General features: G+C 36.3%; 1 protein-coding gene across 1 annotated transcript in view; it reads left to right on the top strand.

Annotated features, from left to right (window-relative positions):
- The window catches only part of Dynlt3 (dynein light chain Tctex-type 3), an 11,591-nt gene extending 1,612 nt beyond the window's left edge, over positions 1-9,979 (top strand). Inside the window, exons 2-5 of the mRNA XM_004645899.2 lie at positions 1,005-1,046; positions 7,229-7,352; positions 8,152-8,229; positions 8,536-9,979. Coding sequence (XP_004645956.1) covers positions 1,005-1,046; positions 7,229-7,352; positions 8,152-8,229; positions 8,536-8,612 — 321 coding nt within the window. The 3' untranslated portion in view covers positions 8,613-9,979. The remainder of the gene's footprint in view (positions 1-1,004; positions 1,047-7,228; positions 7,353-8,151; positions 8,230-8,535) is intronic.
- The last annotated feature ends 17,135 nt before the right edge of the window (positions 9,980-27,114 follow it).

Genomic DNA, 27,114 nt, shown 5'->3' with positions numbered 1-27,114 from the left:
TTTTTTTAAACCAAATTGCTGATGCGACAAGCACCTAAAAATGTCTCCATAGGAATGACTCCTGTATCACCTCAAGTGTCTTGGTTTAGATTTCAGTCTTATCACATAACCTAGTTCTGCTCTAGGACACTTGAATGTCATCAACTATTGGGTTAATTCAAGATCCTAAGCAAGCTACTCCAAAGAAAAGACATAAGTTTGAGGACCAATGTGTAGTTCTAAAGTCATTAATAATGCATGACCAAGTATTGTAATAATCTTTCATTCAGGAAAGCTACACTTTTGCCTAGTCTAAATTTTGAAAAACCTGAAAACAACCAAGGAAATATTCTCTTATAAGTAACTTTATTTTCTCATTTAATTGAAATCATTTTTGGGCTGGTCGAATAGCTCAGTGGATTAAGTGCCTACTAGCAGATCCCCAGGCCTGCCATGCTGGCCCTGCCCCCAGGGCACTCTGAGATGATTGAGACTGGGCATTGTGGCGTGCCTGTAATCCCAGGTCTTGGGAGGCTGTAAAGAGCAGATCACTGAGTCTGTTCTAGTAGTGAGACCCTGAACACTCTGTAGACCCTTCCCTAAAAAAATACAAAAAAAAATTGAAACTATTTTCAGTATAATAATAACCTGTAAGTTTTGCAACCACTCCCTTCATATTTCATAAACTTTACAATACAGTGATTCTCAGTCTAGGATGTTCATCAGAATCACTTGTATAAAGAAAGCACTTCTACAAAAGATTGTAACTGTCCAGGTTATTCCCAGAACTAATGAACTGGAGTCTCTAGAGAGAGAAGTGGGGAAACAATTTGTGTGTGTGTGTGTGTGTGTGTGTGTGTGTGTGTAGCAGAACAGAGCTGATGTTCTGCATCATCCTATTACTATGGTCTCTTGTCACTAAAACCTGTCTAAGCCAGTTGAGGGTCTTCTGTGCCTTGCCATATATATATATAAACTTAAAATTCTTGTGTTCAAAGCAGTTTTATCTTGTGTTTCCCTTTTAGGTTGGCTTCAATGCTGATGAAGCCCATAATATCGTCAAAGAGGTGAGTTATACATACTCACTTTGAAGCTTACTACACAGCTAGCAATTTTTTACAAACTTTTTTACAAGTTTTGATTTTCACTTAAGGCTAGAAATCTTAGTGTTAAAGCCATAAAATTTTAAATAATTACTAACTATAGAGATGCTTCTGTTTTTCAATGTATTATTGAGTATCTTGAAAGTTACTGTGAAAGAGATGTGTAAGGACCATCTTAGCCTAGAAAATAGTTTTTCTGTCTTCTAAAATTGATATCCTGTCTTTTGAATAAGTTTTTTATTACAGTAGACCATTATTTTAATTTTTAATTCTATAAAAGCATGTGCATATATGCATATATATGTACATTTTATAACATAAAGTACATGCATGATACATATGTACATTATTATATTCAATAGATACAAGATCCTAGAAGTGTCTGCCTTTGGCCTTTATATTGTTGAGAAGGATTTTTTACCCCAGCTGGCTCAGCCTGCCTTAAGGGCGGGTCTGGTAAGGAAGTTGGAGGTAGGGTTTGAACCACGGTATCCTGTGCCTGACAGTGCTTAAACAACTGAGCTAAGCAGCAGGCCCCTTGGCCTTTATATTGTTGTTTGAGCTCCATATAATAACAAATATCATCACTTAATATAATTTAGGTACTGATATTATAGCAAACTGAAATCTTAAGAAAACTGAAAAACATGAAATCTGGTCCTTTGTCAAGCAGATAGGAAGCCAATTCTCTTTGGGAATCAATTCTGGCTGAAGAACTTTAGTTATTCTAGTGATACCATTACAGATTACATGATGGGAAAGGTAACTATGAACATTTTAGTAGTACTTACTCATCTCTAACTCTGCCAAGTACTAGAGGAAAAACTGAGCTAGCCCAGAAGGCAGTCTTCCATGGCTGTTGGGGCCTGTTTCCTAGCAGGCCCTGACTGCTCTAAGTCTGGACTGGATCAGCGTCATTCCCATCATCAGTTCATCCTGAGACAGTGCGTCACCTGCCTGATTGCTCTCGGGGCACCTGATCAGAAAGAGATCAAACAGGTCTGGCCTGTACACCTGGGAACAACTAAGTGTTTGAGAGGACTTGACAGGCATCTGAAAATTTTGCTGTGTCTTAATAGGCCAAAATCATATTAACACCTGATAGTCCAGAAACACTTACTTATATCATAAGCAATTAATTATATAACAAGTAATTATTAAAAATATTGTGAAAGCACAAATAAGGAAAATTTGAATTAGTGACTAATGAGGAGGAGAAGAATGATAACAATCTCATTTTTCAAAATCAAAAGTCAACAGAAATTATTCTTGCACAGCGTAACATAAAAAAAAAACATGTTCATGCCAGTTGCTGCTGTGCTATCTCTCAGGTAGATGATTGTTCAAAAAGAAGGAGGTGGTGAATGAAGGTAAGAGATACGAAAAGGAATACTGTGGGACTGTCCTGCTTCAAGGTTGTATATGGTTAGATTTTTGGACTTATGTGTAAACATAAGAAGTATATAATTCTTTATGCCTATTTTAAAAAAATATATTCTAATTTTTAAATGTTTTTTCATCATATTGTAGAGGGACTTAAAGTTCAACATATCAATACTTGATGAAAAATACCTGTTCCATATTATTGCCTAAGATGTTTGATATGCAGACAGATAGTGAGGTTAAGCTTAACAGCCTAAGTTGTAAGGTAATAACAATAAGCTTGTCTTCTGGAGGGTTAACAACCTAAGTTTGCAGACCAAAATTAGAGAAAAAGGAGGGCCACAAGGAAAGCCAACATTTTGGCCCTAGCCTTCCAAGGTCACTTAAGACTCATGACACATGAGAACTTATACTGTAATGTCATGTAACTTAGTAGTGTCCCAAATTTTCTAATCAAGGAGATTATGGGGCCAAAGAGGAAAGTGATTGATGATGTAGAGTGTGCCTAAGGAGAGTCACATGGAGAGAAAACATTCTCTCAGTCTTTCACAGAAAGTACATTGGCCAAGCAATGGCTGTGACTCACCCACATGACTGACACTGACAAAGGTTCTGCAGTCTGAGGTACAGGATCTCAGGATAATTCCTGAGGGGATTTCACTGACCTTATCAGACCCAAAAGATACAACTCTTGTTGCATAGGTTCTGCTTTACCTTGGTCTTAACCATCCAGCAGAAAAGTATAAAAACGAAGTATAAGAAGTAAAGCCATGGTGTTATGTTGAGCTGTAGGGGACTCAGGTCAACAATTTCTGACATTGCCAGTGAAGCGGAAGATCCAGTACTATTATGGACTACTGAACTCTTTTAGAATATTTTGCTTAGTTAACACACCTATAATATTTAAATGATGGAACTTAACAAAAAAAGGGGGCTACAGATGAATGTCCATTTTTTATCTGTATATTCAAAATGGTTAGGATAGATATATAGTTACATTCTCTTAATGAATGGAGGGATTTGTTCTAATGGTGTTTGTAAATAGGATATCAAGTCCGCATCTTGTACAGCAATTAACCACTAGGAAGAATGCATGCAATATGTTAATTATTGAAACTGTCCTACCAATTTGGTTTGAAACTGTCTCATTGCTATTTGTTTCTCAATAAAATTATGGAAAAAAACATGTCGGGACTTTGGTGAGGTCTCTTGGTGCCTTCTTCCTTACTCAAGTGTTGAAGCAGATGAAAAGACAAAGAGTCATCAGAATAAAAAGGAAACACCCCTATTATGGATAAAAATCTACATAGATGATTTTAGGTTATTTTACTTACTCTTGCTTAGTTTAGATCTTGGAAGAGATATCTAAGGGAAAGCTGTAGTCAGCAGAGAGAAACTCCCAGATTAATGACTTTCATTGATTTGGGTATAAAGGGTAGGAGAAAAAAAAGTCAAGTTCCAGATGTTTGTCCCATTCTAAAATTACAATAGCAATTTTATTGGTCACCCACCAACCAGATATGTCACTCCATCGCTATGTGAAGGAATAACTTGAAATACAAGGCCAGGATATTAAGGAAAACTCTGTGTGCAAGGAGTTGCCAGGAGTGGAAAAGAAATATGTTCTGAAGAGTGTTAACACATTATATGGAATTAAAAATAGTGAATTCAGGTGCTGGGTCGATAGCTCAGTGGTCTATCTGGCAAGTGCCTGCCTGCAAAGTACAAGGATCAGGGTTTGATCCCTGGCATTGCATGCTGTACCAGCCCAGAACCACGCAAGCCATCGAGACTGGGTGTGGTGATGCATGTCTGTAATCCCAGTGCTGGAGAGGCTGAGACAGGAGGATCTCTAAGAGAGTCTGAGCTGAGCTGTGTAGTGAGACCCTGTACCAAATACATAAATAGTAAACAGATAAGATTTAAAAGTTTTAAAAAGGTAGTGAAATCACTACTTAACGATGGGAGGGAGGAGGCAGGTACCCTGAGGAAGATGAATTGTCATCTGTGATAGCAGGGATTCTATGGATTTGTCTATTATTCAAAAATCTATAAATATTTATATAAATGTTATTTGGAGATACATAATTCTTGCAATAATAGACAGTTGTACACTGAAAGTTTTTTCCTCTAGTGAATAGAATTTGAGGGATGGGGAAGCAATGAGAGAGGAGATATACTTTGGTTTATGTTGCAATGACATTTTATTGAATTAAAAGAACTACACTGCTTAAACTGGAATGTTCATACTTGGTAGTAGGTAGGTGGTGCTAGAAGCTACTATATACTTTTTTTTTTGAAAAATGGGGTATTGGGAATTGAACACAAGACCTCACACCAGGCAGGCACTGTGCCACTGAGCTAAATCCCTGGCCATACATACCCTTTAGAGCATAAATGTTAAATTTTACTTGCAAGAAAGCATTAAATTATATAAAAACTGAAAACATTTTTGATACAAACTGACACATTAGCATCAAAAGCAAGATTCAGTTGAATTTTTTATATGAAACATAATATTTCAAAGAAATCTGTTTTACTACAGGTTACATTGATCTATATGTCTCTGCTCTTCCTACTTCTTTCTTTCTCCATAATTTTATTGATAGACAAATAGCAATGAGACAGTTTCAAATCAAATCGGTTAGACAGTTTCAATAATTAACACACTGCATTACATTCTTCTTAGTGGTTAATTTCTGTACAAGATGCGTACATGACATCCTATTTACAAACACCATTAGAACAGATCATTCTATTACATTATCTTCCTACTTCTTATGAACCAATTTTTTTATCATTGAAACATTTTGATTAAAGCACTGGAAAAGTTTGAGAGGGAGAACTATGACAAATCATTTCATCAGCTCTTAGGCAGTTACATCATTTTCTGTAGTTATATTTTTTCTGTATCTCTTGCTCATCTTATTCTTTCCTTTAAGTTTTCTGACTTCCATGCTAATATATATCTTTCCTGGGGAACTTAGACCCATTTATTAGCATTATACATATATTTAACTTATTGACAGTAGGAAAATTTCTCCCTCCCAAAATGTCCTCAAAGAAAAAGTGACTTGCAAATCAAATTAACTTGGAATGTTACCTAAAGTAGATTTGATTGAAGATGCCAAGGAGCATATTAAAGCAATATTGCATCAACATCCTACATTTATTAAGTCCCTGCTGTGTGTCCTGCTTAGTTTTGCTTTGGGAACACAGCTACTTAAAGATATCATTGTCTAGTGGGCATCTTTGATTTTGGTAGTTAGACCAAATATTAGTTAATAATAATTAGCAGGGCTGTTAACATTGCAACCCACTTCCTCAGAGTATTTCTTATTTCTTAGGGTAGAATTTAGAATATTCCTATTACACAATCTGAGGATGAAGGGAACAAGTAAAACCTAGTCACACTTTCTCATTAAAGAAAGGCCATCTAGAAAGAGCAAAAGGTTAATCCCAAGGTCATCAACTTTGTCATGATATAACTGGAATTAAAACTCTGCTTCCTTGACCTTTAGTCTCCTACCATCCTAATCTGTCTTGTTACTGAACTTTCTAGAATAATTGGAGTCACATGACTTTTGTCAACCCCTCTAAAGTATTTCCTTGTTTTACCTTTTATTGTTAGTCAAGATTTTATATTATCCAGCTTAAGATTCTATATCAACAGCTCTATGAATCTTTACTATAATCTAATTGTATTGAATCAAAGCACACTTGTGCATGAATGTGTGTGTATGTGTGTGTTAAGCTATATTCTGAAAATGAATGAAGGCTTTATTTTTCAGATTCTGTCACTTAAATATAAAAACACCAGCGATATTGGAATAGTTTATTTTTGTACTTTGTGTCATTTACTGTGTTTGAGCACTTGGCGTTCATCATCTCACTTTATCCTCTTCACAACCTGATAAGATAATACCATTATCCTTTCATAAGGATTCAGAAAATAGAGGTTTGAAGACATAAGTCACTTGCTAAAGATCACATAGAGGCTATGTGAAGAGCTTACCTTGAAACCTAGGATTGTGATTCTAAAGCCGATGTACTTGATCAGGTGTCAGAAGTAAATGCAAGTGAGCACTGTGGAGCGCTAGATTTGCTCTTTCCAAAGCATCTTTATTTACTTTCATTGGCACTCATGCTAGTGGTTTTATAACTAAGAAATTACACAATGTAAATGAAAATAATGATTATTATATACAAGAAATATCTCTGTAATTAGTCACATCCCTTGTTTCTGGCATCTGAGCTCTAATATAAATCCTGGTTGTTTCAAAGCTATTCCTTAACCAGTTAATATCATCCTTTTAAGCCCCTTCCTACTCTGCAGTTATTTTATAACTTAGCATCTTTTTAATAGTAGAATTTATTTATTGGAGGAAAGAAAGCTCCTGTCCAGGAGGACAGAAGGGGGGGCCCGAGTGGGTTGTACCCCTATGATTAATCTTTTTTGTGTTGTGGATATCAAAGATTGCCTTATTATCATCTCTGCTAGGTTAAGTCCTTCAGCACAGCAGCCTTGGCATATTTATCTTTATATGATCCATAGTATTTCATAGAGTGAGGAAATGTTTATGGAAATTCTTTGAAAACTCTTAAGCATGCAGAAACAGTGTGTAATAAATACTTACCAAACATAAATTTTTAAAGATGCTTCATTGGGTTGTATGTGTATTTTATGCTTTGAATGAATTTTTGTTGCAGCTTATGTAAAACTCATTTGTTTTTGCTAATTTAACTGTCCTCTCCCTTTCTAGTGTGTGGATGGGGTATTAGGAGGTGAGGATTACAATCAGAACAATATCAACCAGTGGACTGCAAGCATGGTGGAGCAATCACTCACACATTTGGTTAAGCTGGGGAAAGCATACAAATACATTGGTAAGTAAGCATCAGTGGCCTTCCTTGCTGGTTTGCCCACCTTTGTCCTAATGATTTTTTTTTCTGAATTTTGAGAACATAGATAAGTATTAGGCACCGAAAGTGGATATTAATAGGGTATGAAGGGCTTTTGATTATCCATTTAAAGATAGTATATAATAATACCTAAAAGAACCCTAGGTGGCAATGCTTTTTGCATTTGCAGCAATTTTCATTTTGCCAAAATCTCCTCTGTCTTCCTTTCAGTAATCTCATGCCTCTCTGCAGGACTGTAATGTACCATAAACTGAAATGTGAAGTGAAATATTTCCTGCATTTTTTTCTTTAGTACCTGGTATCAAATTCAGGACCTTGTGCTTTCCAGGCAGGCACTATGCGGCTGAGTTATACACCTGACCCTTTCCTGCATTTCTGTATCTCAGTTCTGCCCCCAGCAGAGCATATGGGTTACCCCAGAATTTTCCTGAAGTACAATGGTAATTGGTTATAGCATTGACCCTCCCTCTGACCAGCAGCAGAAGCCTTAAAATTGTAATAATCAAGATGAGAGACTTTTTTCAGTGTACTGGCTATTTTTCAGCTTCTTAAAAATTATTTTTTAGTACTGATGATTGAACCTGGAGCCTTCACATTGAAATACATCCCAGGTACCCCCTACCCCTTTTGTGAGATAAAATCTCAGTAAATCACCGCATTGCCCTGGCTGGGTTTAAACTTGTGATCAACTCTGAACTCAAACACTTCAATCTTGACTTTTCCTTTGTCTGTAAGTGTCCTGATTCTGTGATTTTATTTGTAGTGACTTGTGCAGTGGTCCAGCGGAGTGCATATGGCTTTCACACAGCCAGCTCATGTTTTTGGGACACCACATCTGATGGTAGGAGACCTTTCAGTTGATTTGCCCAGAACGTAAAATCCAAATTTCTAGCAAAGTTAGTATGCTTTGTATCAAATGCCTATTTAGCTCAAATTAAATTCTATAGGCTCTATCAGCAGGATTGCCTTTTAAACCTACTTATAAATATAACTTCAGACCAGTATGGAATGAAGTGTGAGAACATATACAGATTTAAATAAATAATACTAAAATATGTGGAAAATGTGTGTATGTGTGTGTCCCCATTGCCTTGGTAATTTTGATATTTTGCTAATATTTGAAAGTTTTTTTCTTGTGTACTTTTAGGAACCTGTACTGTAAGATGGGAGAACCGAACCATGAACTGCATTGTCAATGTTTTTGCCATTGCAATTGTCCTGTGACCATCTAAAAACATTGGGCTAAAGCCACTAACTTAAGAATTTGTCAGTGTATCCTTTCCACAAAGTAATACTGATGACTATGTTAGATGACAAGTGTGCAATATGCTTCAAAGCTATCAACTAAAACTGACTATTACAAGCAAGTAATCTCACAGTATGTTAACAGGTTATCTTGTATTCTATATGGCATCATTTAAATAGGAAAAATTGAGTATTAGCAAAAAACAAATGGAGAAATATGGCATGATATAAAATATATTCTTATATTTACACCGGCTTTTCACTAACCTTATTATGTACCTAAGGAGATAGAAAAATCCATTCAGAAAAATCACATTATCTTTCAGCTACAGAACTTACCAGAGTTAAATATGTGACCAAAAAAGCTACAAGGAAAAATGTGGAGAAATGCTAAGAATTAGCTAGCACCTCTTAGTTTTTTTTTTAAATTTCTTCCCCTTACTTAGTTATGTTAATATTCAGTGAAAAGTAATTTTGTTTTTTTTTCTATAACTAATGTTATGGTGGGAACTATGATTATCTTGTTCACTTTTTCTGAAAAATGATAATTATTTTTTTAAAAAATTTAATTTGTTGGATTTATACTTGAGGTTGAATTCAATCTGATAATGTGAAATCCCTGGCGAAGCAAAATTTGTTAGACCATATGATGAACAGTACATGATTCAGACAACTGCCTTACAATCCACTCATCCATTTGGAACAAATATTGAATGCCTGTGTAAACATATTTCTCTGTTAGGCATTACAGTTATCAGCATGTCGTTCAAATACAAGTTTGTTTTAGCAGCTGTTCAGTTGGAAAACTAGCGGTTTTTTGGGGGGAAAGAAAAAAGGAGAGAGATTGTTTATAAGAGAGGAGAAGAGTGTCTGTCCATGTAGTCAGCAAAATGAAAAGCACTTACTAGTGATAGAACTATAAACATCATTGTAAGAGTTGTACCTAGCAGGTTAAAAATGCATAAAATATGCAACTCTTAGTTAAAGGCCTTATTAGTAGTCTTAACTATATAAGCAGTGTATTTTATCATTGTTTTAGTTATAACCATTTTTAAATAATTTTAAAAACTTGGGCTGTAAATTGAATGGAGTAAAGTCTAAATTATAAGTATACAATCATTAACAAATTATCTAATATCTCAGGGCTTAAGAACTCTTTAAATTTGTTAAGAAAGTAAAAGATATAAAGGTTCAGGTACATAGCCGTCCACCAAATGCGAAGTCAATCTGGTATTTAACCTTGAAAACAAAGTCAGTCTTGCATATTACCATTAATAAAATAATACAGACTGGAATCATTACTCATTCAATTTTTTTTGAGGCTGGGTCTCACTATGTAGCCCAGATTGGCCTCCAAGCCAGGGCAATCCACCTGCCTCAGCCTCCCACGTCATTCAGTTTTTGAAGAAAAGAAACGAGTAGTGTTAGTCCTAAGAATATTAAAGCAGTATTCTTGTAGGAGTACTGTGTGTGTGCTTGTGAGTAACAATAATTGTTCAACATTTAAGAAAAATATTAGGAAAACAAAATGATAGAATTTAATACAATGATCTGTGTTTGGATACATTAAAAAATTTCAGCCATTAATTTTATGTGACCTTATGCTGCTGGCTTTTGTACCCCTGGAGATTATAATAGTGACCAAAATATCTGTGCAGTTAAGACTTGTTTTTGATTATTGTTGTTGAAGCCTGGTTTCAAAAACTCAAATTATACCTCGTGAGCTTGCTCTCTGCTCAGTTTCTAGTTACAATATAATAAAGATTATCTTTCTGTGCTGATCTTTTGCTTTTGGCTGGTCATTCAGTAGCTAAAGAAATGGCATTGTATTTACTCTAAATGGGGTGGGGTTAAATATGGAATCACATAAATATATTATGCCAAATAAATACCATTAAAATAGTAACTCAGATCCACTATTGACATTTGCAACATGATCAATATCGTATGTTTTTTCTGTTACAATTTTAACACAAAATTTGAAGTTAAAAAATCGTGGAATATAGTCTATTAGCTTTTAATGGTTATTTTTCTGGCAAGGAATCTTGTCCTAATTGTTAATTGCGATTGAGTTGTTGTTTTTCAATTAAGGACTTTAAGTATATAAAATTAGGGTATTCAAATGTAAATAGTAACTCAGGTTTTGTAAAGCTGTAATTTTATGTTAGTAAAGCACTAGTATACTGCCTAAATGATGGCAGCATCTTATTACATTTTCTCTAGTAAAAAAATGCTTTTCTGCTCTTCCCATGTTGGGTATTATCTAAGTATGAGCCATTGAATGTGTTTTCACCTCCTGCCTTGAATATCACATTTTTAAAGTCATCTTGAATGTTTAGTATCACATTTTTAAAGTTTAAGTAAAGATAGTTGTGTGATCTTTAGAATGCTATTGAAAAATGTGAGAAAAACCCGTGCTATTTTATGACCAAGGAATAAGGTTGCTCTGGGGAGCCACCTACAAAGAGGAAAAGAGGAGAAGGTAAGAGTGAGGGAATGAAAAACTCTGAGGAATGTTATGTGATTTGACACTGTGCCTAGAGAAGTACATTTAAGGAAACCCCATGCATGGTAATTAAGTACTTTGCCCTTGATACTTGGTGCTGATTAGATTTTTTAAATTGTGTTTACCCAAAATTATATTGGCTGAAGCAAACATGTCCGCGTGTGGGTGATTATTTGTCTCCATTTCATAGTTGGTGCAAATCTAGGCATATACCAACCACTCCCACAACTCACCCCTCTTCATTAATTGGTTCATCAAGCCAGACTTTGCATTTGTTCCATAAATGGTTATTAGTCGAAGGGAGAAAATGAAGTCAGCTATGGTCCGAGCTTAAGGCCAAGTCAGAATGTCTGGATGCAGCTGCCATTGTTTGCAGCCATGATGATAGGCATTACCACAGGAAAAAAAAATGTTCTGGGAATGATTAGCATGCTCTTTTGGGGTTCAGTTTTGCAGCCTCTGGTCAAACTTGCAATAGCTTATATCACATACCACACTTCTTTGTATTATACTACTGCTATGGTTAGTGTCTAGTTGTCCCCCCACTACGCACTCAGAGCCTCATGCAATCATGGGGTAGACTTCTAGAGGTTGTGATTAATTCATGATCCAATGCTGTGATTATGGGCGTGAGTGCTTCTGGGATTATGACTGCACCCTTGGGCAGATAGCTTGGATGCTGTACAAGGAAGGGAGAGAGGCTTGCTAGCTGCCATGGCCGCTGCTCCTCCCTTTTTGCTCTTGCTGTTTTGCTCTTTTCTGCCTCCATGAACTTTTACTCTCTGCCATGTACCACTTTGCCTTGGATCCAGCTGAGTATGGACCAAAACCTCCAGTAACTGTGAGCTAAATAAACCTTTCCTTCCTTAAATGTGGGTGTCAAATATTTTGTCCCAGCAATGAAAGAAAAGTAACTAAGATACTACTTAAATAAATTGAGTAGAAAATGAGGAAAGCAGCAACAATTTTCTCTGTAATATTGTTGTTAATAGCAAATTTAAAAATAAAAACAACTAAAATATCCTCCAAAGAAAGAAAAAACAACTTATGGAGGAGAGAAGGAGAAAATATATTAATATTTTCCTCATGTATTGCATAGTTTGAAATAGTTAAACAATTACATATTAATCTTAAAACAATGAAAGTTACATAATACTTGAATACATTATTTTCATGTAAACTATTAGAATGTAATAAAAAGTCTAACAAGAAGTTGACCTGCCATCTTTTTGTTTTGTTTTGTTTTTTGAGATAGAGTCTTGCTATGAAGTATAGGCTGGCCTTGAACTCACTATGTAGCCCAGGAAGGACTCAAACGTTTGGTGATCCTCCTGCCTCAGCCTCCAAGTGCTGGGATTGCAGTTTGCCTTACTTTGCCTTTGGGCCTTTACCTATCTATCTATTACAAAGATGTAAAAACCGGTATCATTTTGATGTACATTATTCCAGGCACTTGTTTTGCATTTATATAAACATTATTTTGTGAATGTATTTTTATGTTATATAAATATATATGATTCTATAGGTTGCTCATTTTATGTAGCAGTATAACTTAGGAACTTTTTTTTTTAATATCAGTGTGTACAGAGTAGCCTTGTTGAGTTTAGATGCTGTATTGTATCCTATGGCCCGGTGATAGTTGATTCATTTTTCTGTTGAACATTACACAGTTTCTCAAATTCTTTTACAAACAATTCTGCTATGAAAATCTTTGTTCAAACCTCTTGATGTCCAAGTAAAAATATGTCTACAAAACACTTAAGGAGCTGAATTATTGGGTTATATAGCATACTTTGCATTTTATATTTTAATTGATGTTCTGTAATGTAAAAATAATGTCTTGATAAGAAATAGCATAATTAAAATGCTTAAAAAATAGCAAGTTGCCAGCCCAAATGTGGCTGCAAAGATCCCATTGCACTCTAAAATGGAATTCACTGTGAATATAGCATAGTGCCCCCCTTGAAAATAGGCTTGAAAATCATACACATCTGGCTTGCCTTTTATTGCCATGCTTAGGATATAATATCTGTACCTGTGTGTGTGTGTGTGTGTGTGTGTGTGTGTGTGTGTGTATGCGCGTGCACATGCGCATGCACACTCCTTACCATATGCACACTGCATAGACCTTGCAATAGAAGGCAAAACTAATAATGTCATAAGTTAGGTTTGTCATTTCTTGAGTCAAAGTGTTAAAGTATCCAAAGTCAGAGAGACCACTTAGTCGCCCAGACGATCTTCATTAATACTCTTTGCTTTGCCTCCCTGCTGCAAGCACAGTGCTTGGCAAAGTTCAAGAAGCCTCTATTTTCTACCTGATTCAATCTCCAGTTGTTTATGTGATGGTGATATAATCATTTCTACTTTCTAGCCTATATTTAATTAAATTAAGGGACAGTTTAGCCACTTTTAACTTTAATATGTGGAATGAAAATTAAAATCAAAGATCTAATATTTAGATATTTGTTACATGTATGTAAATCATATCTTATATGTAACAGATGAGTTGATACTAAATTAACCCCTTTCATGTATACCAGAACTTCACTAGTCCTTTTTTCCTGATGACATGTGTTACTGTGTATTACAGGACTTTACACAATTGAAGTGGGACTGTGCTTAGGGATGGCTCCAGCTCTAGGCATATAACTCAGCAGTAAATTGCTTACATAATATGAGCAAAACCTTGAGTTTGATCCCTGTATTAGTTACTCTTCTCTCCTTGCTGGGACAAATACCTGACACTCAATATGAGGGAAGGAAAGGTTTAATCTCACAGTTACTGAAGTTTCAAGACACTGTAGTAGAGGCTGGGGCACTGCCGTGTCCAGGATGACCCTCTTCACATCTCTGAGAAACACAAACTAGCCAGTTTAAGGGTTTGTGCCTCTGGCCCCACCCCTCAGGCCCTGCCCTGGTCCTCTGGCCCTACCCCTGAAGCCACTCCTTGTTCCTCCAGCCCTGTCTGCCCTATAACTTACATGAGGCATTGGGGGGACAACTACACACAAACCATAACAATCCCCAACACAACAGAAATTAAGAAACACTGGCAGTAAGCAAGAAAGCAATTTTAAGCAGGAAGTCTGGTCACAGATGGCCATGATTCTGAATCCAGATAGGTAGGAGTTATCAGAATCTAGTCCAGCTTGAAGCATATTCTTCCCCATACCAGGATACAGACAAATTTATGAGCAAGTCAAACTCTTATCTATGCCATTTACAAATTTTCTGAGGCTTTTCTTTTGAAGGATTATGGGAGTGTAAGAAAGCAGACTTCAGAATAATCTTCTGCTCTGCCACTACTTTGACCAATGCTTCCCAAATGTAATTTGCAGACCATCCACAGTGGGGAGGCCTGCATTTTTAACTACCATGAAAGCCTGTAGGCTCCATTCTTGATGTGCTGAATGAAAAAGAGACTAAGTTGGGGAAGAACTGAATAAGTTGGGGAAGAACTGAACTTGTCCACTTTGTGCAATCTCCTCTGGCAATGTGTAGAAGGCCACATTCAAGGGATAAGATTTCTAGTAAAACTTAGGAGTAAAATGTGTTGTTAGGCAGAAGTAAGAGTGCATGGTGAAGAGTACAAAGAGGATGTGGATGCTTCTAGCAAGCAAAAGTCTGTATAGAGAAACTCAGTGGTGCCACAGTGATCTGAATAGATAGATAGATGATAGATAGATAGATAGATAGATAGATAGATAGATAGATAGATTCACTACAAAATGGTCCTTCATTTATATCCCCCTTTTTGTTTACTTTTGTCAGAGATAGGTATCCCATTGCCATTCAAATATTGTAGATGCATGAATTCAGCAAAATATTCCAATATAGTCCAGTAGTCCATAATAGTAGTGGGTTATCCGTAGGACTGGCAATGTCAGAAGTTGTTGACTAGAGCCTTTTACAGCTCAGCATATTAATATGGCTTTACTTTTTATACTTTGATTTTATACTTTTCTGCTCGATGGTTAAGACAAAGATAAAGCAAGACCTATATAACAAGAAATGTAACTTTTGTATCTGATAAGGTCAGTCAAATCCCCTCAGGATTTATCCTGAAACCCTGTAATGCAGTTTGTAGATCCTTTGTCAGTGTCAGTGTCATGTGGATGCATCATGGCCATTGCTTGGTGAATTTGTTCTCTGTGAAAGCCTGAGAGAATGTTTTGTCTCTAGGTGACTTTCCTTAGGTACATTCTGCATCATCGATCACTTTCCTCTGTGTCCCCATAATCTCCTTGATCAGAAAATTTGGGACACCACTGAGTTATAGGATGATATAGTACAGGTTCTCTTATGTTCTAAAGTGGGTTTCAGAAAAAGTCTCATCATGAAGGGAGTGGAGAACATGGAAGTTGCCTGTGCCAGCTTTCCACTACAACATAAATCCTTTCCATAGGCACACTTGACAGAAGATGATTAGGAGTTAGACCTGGGGCCTGAACTGAGGATTGTGTTTTAGAGCCAAATAAAGTTGCCATGATAATTTTTTTTTCTACTTACTTGTCCTTCTGATGCTGAACTCACACAGGTAAGGGAGCAAGTTCAAGTTATGAGGGGGTGAAACTTTGGGGGAGATTTACCTCAAGAAAACATGCACAACTTCATCATATACTTTGAGCTGAAATGGGCTTTGAAAGACATTAATTTGCTTTTTTGTTGTTTTGTGTTAATTTCTCATTTTCAAGCAATGTATTTCCCCATGTAATTCATCTGTGTTTCCAGAAGGATGGCATTATTTGTGCACTGAAGTGTAAATTTTAAAGTTCATGCTCTCTGTAAGATGCAAAATGGTGGCTCTTTGCCCGTTTTGGCTCCTTATCCAAAATCAATTGTCAGAGAGCTCTAGCTTTTGTTATAAAATATGTCCTTTTGTTAAAATGGTTGGAATGTCAACCTTTAAGCTCATCATACTCAAACCACAGGCCCTTGAGTATAAGTGGGAAAAACAGCAGCAGTCTCTGGTTTCTTTTTTTTTTTATCTTAATCAGTTCTAAACTTTATCTTATTTTTTTTCATAATTTTATTGAGAAACAAATAGCAATGAGACAGTTTCAAATCACATTGGTAGGACAGTTGCAATAATTAACACATTGCATACATTCTTCCTAGTGGTTAATTGCTATAAAAGTCGCAGACATGATATTGTTTTTTTTTTCAAAGTTTTATTGACAAACAGATAGCAATGAGACAGTTTCAAATCAAATCGGAAGGACAGTTTCAACAAATAATACACTGCATATATTCTTCTTAGTGGTTAATTGCTGTACAAGATGCGGACTTGTGATCCTATTTACAAACACCATTAGAACAAATCATTCTATTCATTAAGAGAATGCAACTATATATCTATCCCAACCTCTTTGAATACACAGATACAAAATGGACATTCATCGGTATACCCCATTTTTTCTAAGTTCCGTTATTGAATATTATAGGTGTGTAAACTCAGCAAAATATTCTAAAAGAGTCCAGTAGCCTATAATAGCATTGGGTCTTATATTTAACTGGCAATGTCAGAAATTATTGACCTGAGTCCCCCACAGCTCAACTTAACAGCATGGCTTTATTTCTTATATTTCGACTTCATACTTTTCTACTGGATGGTTAAGACCAAGGTAAAGCAGGACCTATGCAACAAGAGTTGTAGCTTTTTGGTCTGAGAAGGTCAGTGAAATGCCCTCAGGATTTGTCCTGAGATCCTGTACCTCAGATTGTAGAACCTTCATCAGTGCAACCATGTGGATGAGTCACGGCCATTGCTGGTCCAATGTGCTCTCTGTGAAAGCCTGAGAGAGTGTCTAACAACTCTTCCTTAGAGAAATCACCGGAATTCTTATGCCTCCTGTTTTGCAAGGTCTCTAAGCTGTGTCTCACTTGTATTCCTCAGGTGTGCTTCCAAGCCCTCTTTTTCCTTTTACCTTTGAAGACACATTCTCTTCCCACATGTAACACAAGGTTAGGTCAGTAATTCGTGAAGTAAATATTCACATTCACTGTTTACTAGACATTTTTACATTCACTATTTACCAAACATTATGTTAAGTTTCAAGAAAGCAAAATAACAAGGCCTTTTCCCTCATGGAGCTTATATTCCAGCAGAGAGGCAGAAAATAAAAAAATATGATCAGGTGGCAATAATGCAATGGAGAAATAATAAGTAAATAATGAATGAGAGGAGAATCAAAGGTAGCTAAGTTAGATAGAAATTAATATACAGTCAGACAGGAACTGGGATCTCAAGGAATCCAGCAGAAAGAAGAAATACATCACAATTTTGGTAGCAGTACACCAGAAAAAGGCCAGGCCTACATGCCTCCCTAAGAGACAAAGAGTAAGTAAGAATTTTAATGTCATTAGCACCACCTGGTCCAATAAACTGCAGAGAGACATGAGTCACCCTGATGGGTACCCAGAGCATCTGGACCCATCCCTTCTCCAAAATGCCTTTGTTCTTTTTTTAATTTTATAATTTTTTTATTTCTTAAAGAGAGTACAAATTAGAATTAAAACTGAAAAAAAATAAAAGTGATATAGAATTTCACTTAGGAAACTAATCCCATATTTGTTGTAATGCATAGTATTGTCTTCCAACCAGTTATTCCTGTTACCAAATATATGTGTGCAAAATTGGATGAAGAAAGAAAAGAAAGAAATGCATAAGAAATTAAGAGGAGTAAAAGGAAAAGCAATTGAAAAAAGGAGATGAAACAAATTAAACTGCTCCTTTCCATATGACCAGCAGAAATGCACAGTAGTTGTCCAAACCATCCAGCTTACATACATAGTTAAATCTCTTTTCTCCACTCCCTCTCCTGCCCTTCTCCTCAAATCAGTAACTCTTTCCTTTTGAATAAGTTCATTCCCTTTTACCAGTGTCTATTGTACCCTTCAGATTCTATTTTTTTTCTCTCAGATTGTCACACTAAGGAGACAATGCAATGTTTGCACATGTGGGTCTGATTTATTACAATTAAGAATATGGTCTCTACTTGCATCCATTTACTGACAAAAGACTCAAATTTATCCTGTTTTTTTTAGCTGAATAATACTGCATTATATAAAAATACCACATGTCCTTTATCCATTCTTCAGTTGATAGGCATCTGGGTTGTCTCCAGGATTATGTACTCTTGCTACGTGAACCGCTTCACCAGATTATAATTCAGGTTGATGGCAGTTTGATCCAGGCTATGCTCATGTTGTGGCTTTGCTGTACAAATTATCCCTGACAAAGGGCCTCAGTGGAAACCCATTTTCATGATCCTCAGTTCCCTCTTTTAGGAGCCATTCCTATTCCTCAATAAACCTTTCATAATCTTAACTTCCTTTGTGCTTTCAAATTCATTCTTTGATTTGAAGTGGCACCAACTGGACATATTTGACATCTAGCAGGTTGAGAGTTATATTTTCCCCTGTAGCAGGAGGACAGGGTATAAAAGAAAGAGAAGATATTGGGAAATTTAGAGGGACTATCAGAAAGACCTCTCTCATAAAGATACTATTTTAGCTGTCATCTGAAGGAGGTGAGGGTACAAGGCACACAGATATGTGGGGAATAGCATTCCAGATAAGGGAGCACAAATGTGAAGATCTTCAGTTGGAACCAATACCAGTACGTTTGAGAGACATTACAGTGGCTAGTGTCACTGGAACTCTAATCCTGTGTGTTCCAAGACACACAAGGGTTCTTAATCTAGAGTTCACACTGCGTCATAATTATGGATTATGCTTTCATTATTTTCTTGAGTAAATGAATTTACTAAAAGAGATGCATGTTATTGTCACCTGATTTTTATTGTTAATTTAATATCCTGACCCAATTATACTTTTTTGGTAACTGTTACTAGTTAAAATTTTAGGTTTTACATTTGCCTTCTTTTTCACAAGTGGTTTTTAGAATAAAATCCTGCCTTTTTCTCACTGCAGTGAATTTTCTTTTCTTTTCTTTTCTTTTCTTTTCTTTTCTTTTCTTTCTTTTTTTATATTTTATGGAAGGGTCTACAGGGTGTTCAGGGTCTCACTACTAGATCAGACTCATAGTGATCCACCTGTTTACAGCCTGCCAAGAGCTGGGATTATAGGTGAGCACCACTCTGCTAAGTCTCAATTGCATCTCAGACTGCCCCGGGGGTGGGCTGGCAGGGCAGGCCTGGGGATCGAACTCCTGGCCCCTGCACCTGCTTGCAGGTGCTTTAATCCACTGAGCTATTTGGCTGGCCCTTGTGAATTTTCATCTCCACTTATTTACCTTGATCATTCATCATCATGATGAAGGTATAGAATCACTTCAGGGAGAAGCATACTGTCCAGATGCAAATCTGAATGTTTTTGCTTCTTAGATGCATAATACTGGAGAAATTTCTTAACATATCTGTTTCAATTTCCTCCTCTTGGAATAGAGATGATAAATGCTCTGAAGTTAAATGGGATAAAGCATAAAATACAAATGGCAAGTAAATACATGAAAAATGTTCAACATCATTGGCCATTCGAGAAATGCAAATTAAAACAACACTGACATTTTAATTTCAGTCCAGAAAGAATGGTCAGCCAATAACAAATGCGGGAGGGGTTGTGAGGAGAAAGGAACTCTTCTCCACTGTTGGTGGGAGTGCAGACTGGTATAATCACTATGGAAATCAGTGTGGAGATTCCTTAAAAAGGTAGGATAGGAGGTCCCATTCACCTAGATATTCTTCTCCTGGGTATTTTTCCAGAAGAACTGAAAACATCATACCACACCAATATGCATACATTTGTGTTTACATCAGCGCAATTTGTCATAGCTTAATCATGGAAACGACCCAAATGCCCATCAACTGGTGAATGGATAAAGAAGATGTGGTACTTTTATACAATGGAGTGTTATTCATCTATAATACAGGATATGGCCAGCCAGATAGCTCAGTGGAATAAAGCACCTGCTTAGGCAGACTCAGGAACCTGGGTTTGATACCCAGCATGCCATGCTGGCCAACCCCAGGGGAGTGCTGAGATGGCAATTGAGACTGGGCATACTGGCACACGCCTGTAATCCCAGCTCTTGGGAGGCTGAAAATAGGAGGAGCACTATGTGTCCTATCTGTGTAGTGAGACCCTTTAGACCCTGTAGTAAATACATTAAAAATAAATAAATAAATAACAGGATAAATTTAAGACTTTTATTGGTAAATGGATGAAGCTAGAAACTCTACTCTTAAGTGAAATAATTCAGACCCACATGTGCAAACATCGTATTGTCCCCTTAGTGTGAGAACCTGAAAGAGAAAATGGAATCTGAAGGGTACAATAGATGCTGGGAATAGGGAATGAACCTATCAAAAGGAAGGAATTACTGAATTGAGGAGAACAGGAGAAAGAGTAGGGGAAAGAGATTTATCTATGTATGTAAGTAGGATGGTTTGGACACCTGCACTGTGGATTTATGTTGGTCTATGGAAAGGAGAAGTTAATGCTTAATTTGTTTTGTCTCCTTTTTTAATTCTTTGACCTTTTTCTCTTTTCAATTTCTTATATATTTTTCTTTCCTTTCTTTCTTCTTCCAATTTTGCATGGATATATCTGGTAATATGAACAGCTACTTGGAAGAGAACACTATGCATTACAACAAATACTGTGAAATTCATATTATTTTGTTAAGTGAAACTCTGTATCACTTGTAATTTTTGTTTTAATACTATTTTTTATTCTCTCTTTTGTTTTGTCTTTAAAAATAAAAAATAAAAAAAATGGGTAAAGCGCACGAAGTGCTTAAAACATAGTAGAAGAAAGTGAAAAAGCCTACCCTTAGGTTGGACCCATAAGGGAGGAAAATGTTGAATAAACCCTTTGTCCCTAGCTAATATGCAATAATCATGCAAAATAGTAATAAAATTTTGTTTGTTTAAACCATTGAGATGTTAGATTTATTTGTTGTTATAATATAACCTAATCCTTAATAGAAAAGAAATTTAGCCTGGAAGTAGGGCTTATTTCCTATGGTCCTAGCTATGCACAGAAAATACATATCTTTTTTTCTCTCAAGTCTTGTGGATATGCCACTCATTCTATTGTGCTTTAATTACATATTATCATGGTTGATAACTTATAATTTTTTAACCTTAGATGAATCTTCTGTGATTTGTTTCTTACCTATGTCTATTATTTTTCTGGTAGTGGGGAGTAAACTCTTTGCTTTTGCACTGGTCTACAACTCCAGCTGCTTTTATTTTTTGAAACAGGGCCTTACTAAATTCTCTAGGCTCAGCTCAAACCTACAATCCTCCTGCCTCAGCATACCAGCATGCTTGGATTACAAGTGTGTGCCATCATGCCCAGCTTCTACTAATTAATTCCAAAATTAGAAAACTAATCAACCTTTATACTATCATTTCACATTTTTCAGATTGATATGAGTTGTATACTAGGATTAGTGGTTTTTCTCTGTGGATCTAATGTTCTACCATGACACTTCAACTGATTTTTTGTATATGTCTGTGAGAGAGGGTCTCATGTGGTTCAGGCCGGCCTTGAACTCACTATGTAGCCCAGGCTGCCCTCACACTCATGATCTTCCTGTCTCAGCCTCCTGAGCTCTGGGATTAACAGGCATGCCTCACCAAACACAGCCCAACTGAACATTCTTAGAAGGATGTTTCAATAGATTCCTGCTCTTGATGAAAGGAAATGCAAAGTTACATTGCAGAGAATACAAAGAGGTAAAAAAATGGTGCAATCTACAATCAATATCGTTTATTTTTCTTAAAAGTCAGGGAAAGTATTGTTTTTAATATTCCTTAGCTTTTTTTCTTTTTCTCTAATTAATGTAGATGGCATGTGTTTGCTTTACTTTTCCTCTTACTACCATCTCCTCATACTATGATACATAGTATCTTAGAGCAGATATATATATATATATATATATATATATATATATATATATATAATGATTTATTCATTTATTTATATATTTGTTACAGTTTCTTGCTCTGCAGCTCAGACTCCTAGTGATCTTTCTGTCTCAGTCTCCCCAGCACTGGGATTATAGGCCTGGTTTCGGTGGCCAGCATGGTGTAGGGCTAGCATGGTATGTAGTACTGGGGATCCAACCTGGCTCCCTGCCCTTGCCAGGCAGGTGCTTAGACCACTGATCTCTCTCCCTTTTGATTTATAACAAATAAATCAAAATATATTTTTATTTCTAATCAGTGAATTGTAAAGTTTTGCTGATTATTTTCTATAAAGATAAATGCAAAAATCTCACATACTTAATGTCTGCCTCTCAGTTTACTACCTTTGTAAGCTGGACATGGGTAAACTTGTTGCCTTTGATTACAGTACAGCAACAGGCACAGTAGTCCGTGCAGAACAGAGCATCTGAAAATGAACACAGCAGGTAGTTGGCAGTGCAGACGTCTAGGTGTGATGTTTTAGCCTGTGGTTGAATGATGGAGACCTTCCAGGTAGAAAACAATGATAAGCCAGCTCTACTGACTTTCATCAACAAGGTCTGGATTAATTACCATGACAGTAAAGGGCCTGATGGCTTTCAGCAAATACGGACATGTTCACTCCTTCCCAGGATATAATTAGATAGCATATTTTCTTATCAAACAAATCAAGGATATCTGAGATTTGCTCTAAAACCTCTATGGGTGAACAAAAGTGTTTAATTTCATTTGCCCTGACTTGTCTTGGTCTGACTCAAATGAGTAACGTTTAGCTTTTTCTGTGGGATGGCTGGAATAGTGATTTTTATTATTACTTAACTAGCAATTGCATAACTGAAAGAAGAAGCAATATTTAGCAATCAAATGATCTAATGTAGTGGTAAACTTGTGATTGCTTAATATTCTGGTATGATTTTAAAGTTTACAAAGATTTTCAATTTGATTTTTTAATAAAAATCAGGTTTTCTGTTTTTGCAGTAGTCCACTCTGAAGGGTAGAGTTTCAGAACATAATATGAACAAACAAGCACAATTTCCACACTGTTTGATCTCACAGTGATCTCTTCTCATGTACGGTACTATCTTTCCAAGTACTTTCTTTTAGCCACAAAGCAGTGTAAGTAGGTATTTAGCTTCTTATAAAATATCACAATTCCTTCCAAACTCAATCTATTGAGTATAATTATGAACTGGACTATTCAGTTGCTTAGACTGAGTCACTCTCCAACAACCACCATAAAATAATAAAGACCACAATTTCGAAAGACACTTAGGCCACTTAATAGATCATTTCACATTTTAGAAATTTCTACTGATTAGATTTCCCAGCCTCTGTGAATAGTTGGAATTTTACTCAACAACATCTGTAGTTGTCCTCTTGCAATTTGGCTTTGTCTTTATACAGTTTTATCACACATGCATATATGTTCAGACACACAAAATGAAAATGATAACTGGCTATTTTCTGAACAACAGAGATTTTTGACAAATTATATAGACATAGATATATATATATAAATATAAAGTTTCATTTGAGACACTGGAGCTTTCTTTTCTCTAAACAATAATCCCATTACTTGACAGGTTTTATCTTAAAAGTTAAAATTATCATGACCTAGGATATTTATTGTTTCTAAACTAAGATGTCAAGACACTTGGTTTATGCCATCACTACTACCTAGATGCTTTTAGCGGTTAATTTGCACCTAGTACAAAATTGAGAATATTCTTGGTTGTCCATACTTTGTCTAACATGCTAGTGTAAAGAATGTGGATGTTGTTGTTAGAATGTGGATTAAATTTTCTCAAGGTCACCCACTAGTTCTAATTAACAAAATTTAGTCAAGTGGCTACATTTGAAGTACTACTGAGGGATTAACTTCAGAAAGTGTATGAAAAATGGACACCTAACATAATGCTTAGGTGTCCACTCAGTATTTGCTAACTCTATTATGGTCACTTGTCTTCATTCCCTCCTCATCAGCACCTGTGAATTTTCACAAGAGCATGTGTGCATAGTTCTATGCATTTCCTAGATAATAACAAGGTAGTTTATAGATGACTGGCTCACTCTTTATATTATGTTATTTTATTTTGGGGGGGTGCTTTTCTGAGACAGGGTCTCACTATGTAGCCCAGGCTGGCTGTAATCTCATGGAGATCCTCCTGTCTCAGCCTTTTGAGTGCTGTGATTACAGACCTGTGCCACCATAGCCAGGTGGCTGACTGCCACCATACACAGCTGGCTGACTCTTTTAGAACATTTTAGAACAGCTAGTACTATGAGTACATATGTACATTATCTGACTTGATTTAATTATGAAGTTAGAACATGAAATACCAGTGGAAATGGGAAAAGAAGTCATACTGGGCCTTCTGTGTCTTCAAAATTTTATCCATGATGTGAAGTGATATTCCCATATACCAGTACTTTGAAGATCATTGGCATAAAATTTAGTCCCAATTTTTCCCTTTGAATCTATAACACAGGCAGTGTTTGGCATGTCATCTATAGAAGTACAGGGAATTCATCCCTGGTAGGATAAAGAAGCTGAATCCACCCATTAGTACCAAAAATAATAACACACAGAGATTGTGAGTGCCCATTACTTTTAATGTTTAAGTGTCATTTTCAAAGTTCTTCCTAGGAATTATCTCCCAGAAGTCCCCCCCCCAAACTATGCATATTCAAATTTGCAAGTATTTATATTTTATAAACACAATATTGCAAAAGCAGGGAAACTAAGAAAATCCTTAGTAGCCTTAAGATTTTTTTAAAAAAATGCTTCATTATTCTTTCCTAAAGTACCTGATTCCTAAATACTAAACTCTAAAAAAAGCTACGCTGTCAATCACTGATAGCTGGTGGCTAGAGACTTGGAAAAACAAAAAAGGAAGCTCAAAAATGACAAGCACTTTTTCACTGACTTTTCATCTCATGACCAGAAAAACACAGGGCAGACCTGTCTATGTTGGCAACTACTTTGGTGTCAAATATATGAAATGCTGGAGCATCATCCTCAGAGTAAGTGTAGCTTTTGATTATGTTAGCCACATTAGAAATGGCCAATATTCTTGTGTTCCATATAACTGGGGTTCACACTCTTGCTCATACTTTTGTATAAAAAATTTGAAACTATGCCTACAGCTCCAGAGTCATAGTAACAGAACAATAAGTATTTGCTGAATGAGTGAACTAACACCTGGGCTGCACCAGAACAGGTTAAACCGCACTTTTTCCAACTGGAAACTTTCCTACACAATTTCTGAGAGGTGACACCTACACATCCCAGATGGCTTTATTTGTGAGAACTAGTCCTTAATGCTTTGAAGGCACTAGCAAATCAAAGGAATAGTAACACTGCAAGAAATGACAGTTCTGTTTATCCTGGTCCCCTGAATATGCCCACTCAGAATCACAACTTGTGACCGGAATATAAAAGATTTAATTCTATATGTAATCAAAATATGACAAGTCTGTGTGCCCCTTCAATTATATCAAATACATATAAAACTAAGAAATTTGGGATAATAAATAACAATGGGGGACACCCCTACCCTACTTTTTGCTTCTGTGACTTTGCTTTCTCCCACTTTCCTCCTGGTTTCTTCCTCTCCTTCCAGTACTTTATGACAAATCTGCTTTTCTGCCTGTTGTCTTTCTTCCTCATTACAAAAGCTGAATAGTGACTATGGGCCTTGGTGGGGGCAGCTAAAGCTGTTTTTTAGTTCTCAGAAATGGAACAAGTTATTACAAAGGAGAAGAAGAACTGCTTCTGGCCATGCTAACTGATTTAGAAGTGTCTTGATATCAGGGATAGCTCAAAAATTCCACTGGGTGTGAATTCAATATCAACATAGTTAACTGGGGATTTCAGTTTCCAGGATGTATATTTCAGGAAGATGATGGCAGCTGTGGTGATGGTAATATAATACTAAAAATAAAGCATTAGTCACACATGTAAGATCTGCTTTTGTATTTATAGAAAACAAGGGATGGACTCTAAGCCAGATATGAATTATTAGATACATATTTGTCACAATCGTGATGCTTCAAATCTACAATCACTGGGTGGAGGAGACTTTCTGGCAGCATACCAGTGTACTTTGTTTCACAGATTAGGGATCAGGACTAGAGGAGTTGGCCAGATGTATGGCAAGAGATTAGTTCCCTGCCTTCATCCCTCATTCTTCATGATTCAAATAAGAATATGAGGAAGCCTACAGGCCATCATATAGGTTGCCTCCTTAGCCTGTTATCTACCCTCAAGAGAGTAAGGATTCTTTAGTCTATAAGAGGAACAGAAGTCATTTCATCCGATAATTCTGTATAATGTTTTAAATTAGTTCTATTCTGATATTGCTTGGTTCTGAAGTTTTTCATTCATTCACTCATTCATTCAATAAATTGTCCTTGAGCATCCACTCTGTGCCAAGTACTGTGGTAAATGTTGTCTCCTGAATAAACTCCAACTGGCAGAATATTCTTTGGTAGGAAGAATCTCTGATCCTGTTAGGCTGTTGTGTTGGTAAACTGGAATGTGCTGAGGTGCCAATGCTGACACTAGTAAGTGTTAAGTCACTTTCAGCCTATATTAGTTCCTATCCAGAAAATCTCCCTCAATATAACAATAATAAGCAAGATGACACAAAATGGAAAATGAGTAGCTACTCTTTGGTTTTCATCTTCTTTGGGGAATATAAAAACTGATCCTCAAAATGGGTTGCTTTGGAAAGAATACCAAACTCAGAGTCAGGCGGCCAAGATCTGGTCTCAGCTTCATAGCTTAAGGAAGCCTAAAAGCTCTTTGAGCCACCATTGTTTTGTCCAAAAAAATAATTCAAGAAGTCCTTCCCTATCTTTTACCTGCACTACAGAAGTAAAAAATGAAATAACATTTGAAAAAGTACTCTGAAAAACATAAAGCGCCATATAAACATAACATGATTGAGAACAAACATTATAGCTTCTTTTCCTCCCGTTTCTCTCTCTCTCTCTCTCTCTCTCTCTCTCTCTCTCTCTCTCTCTCTCTCTCTCT

Source organism: Octodon degus, unplaced genomic scaffold (genome assembly GCF_000260255.1).
Source record: "Octodon degus isolate 3935 unplaced genomic scaffold, OctDeg1.0 scaffold00243, whole genome shotgun sequence".
Classification (NCBI taxonomy): Eukaryota; Metazoa; Chordata; class Mammalia; order Rodentia; family Octodontidae; genus Octodon; species Octodon degus.
This window is presented reverse-complemented; position numbering and strand designations above follow the sequence as displayed.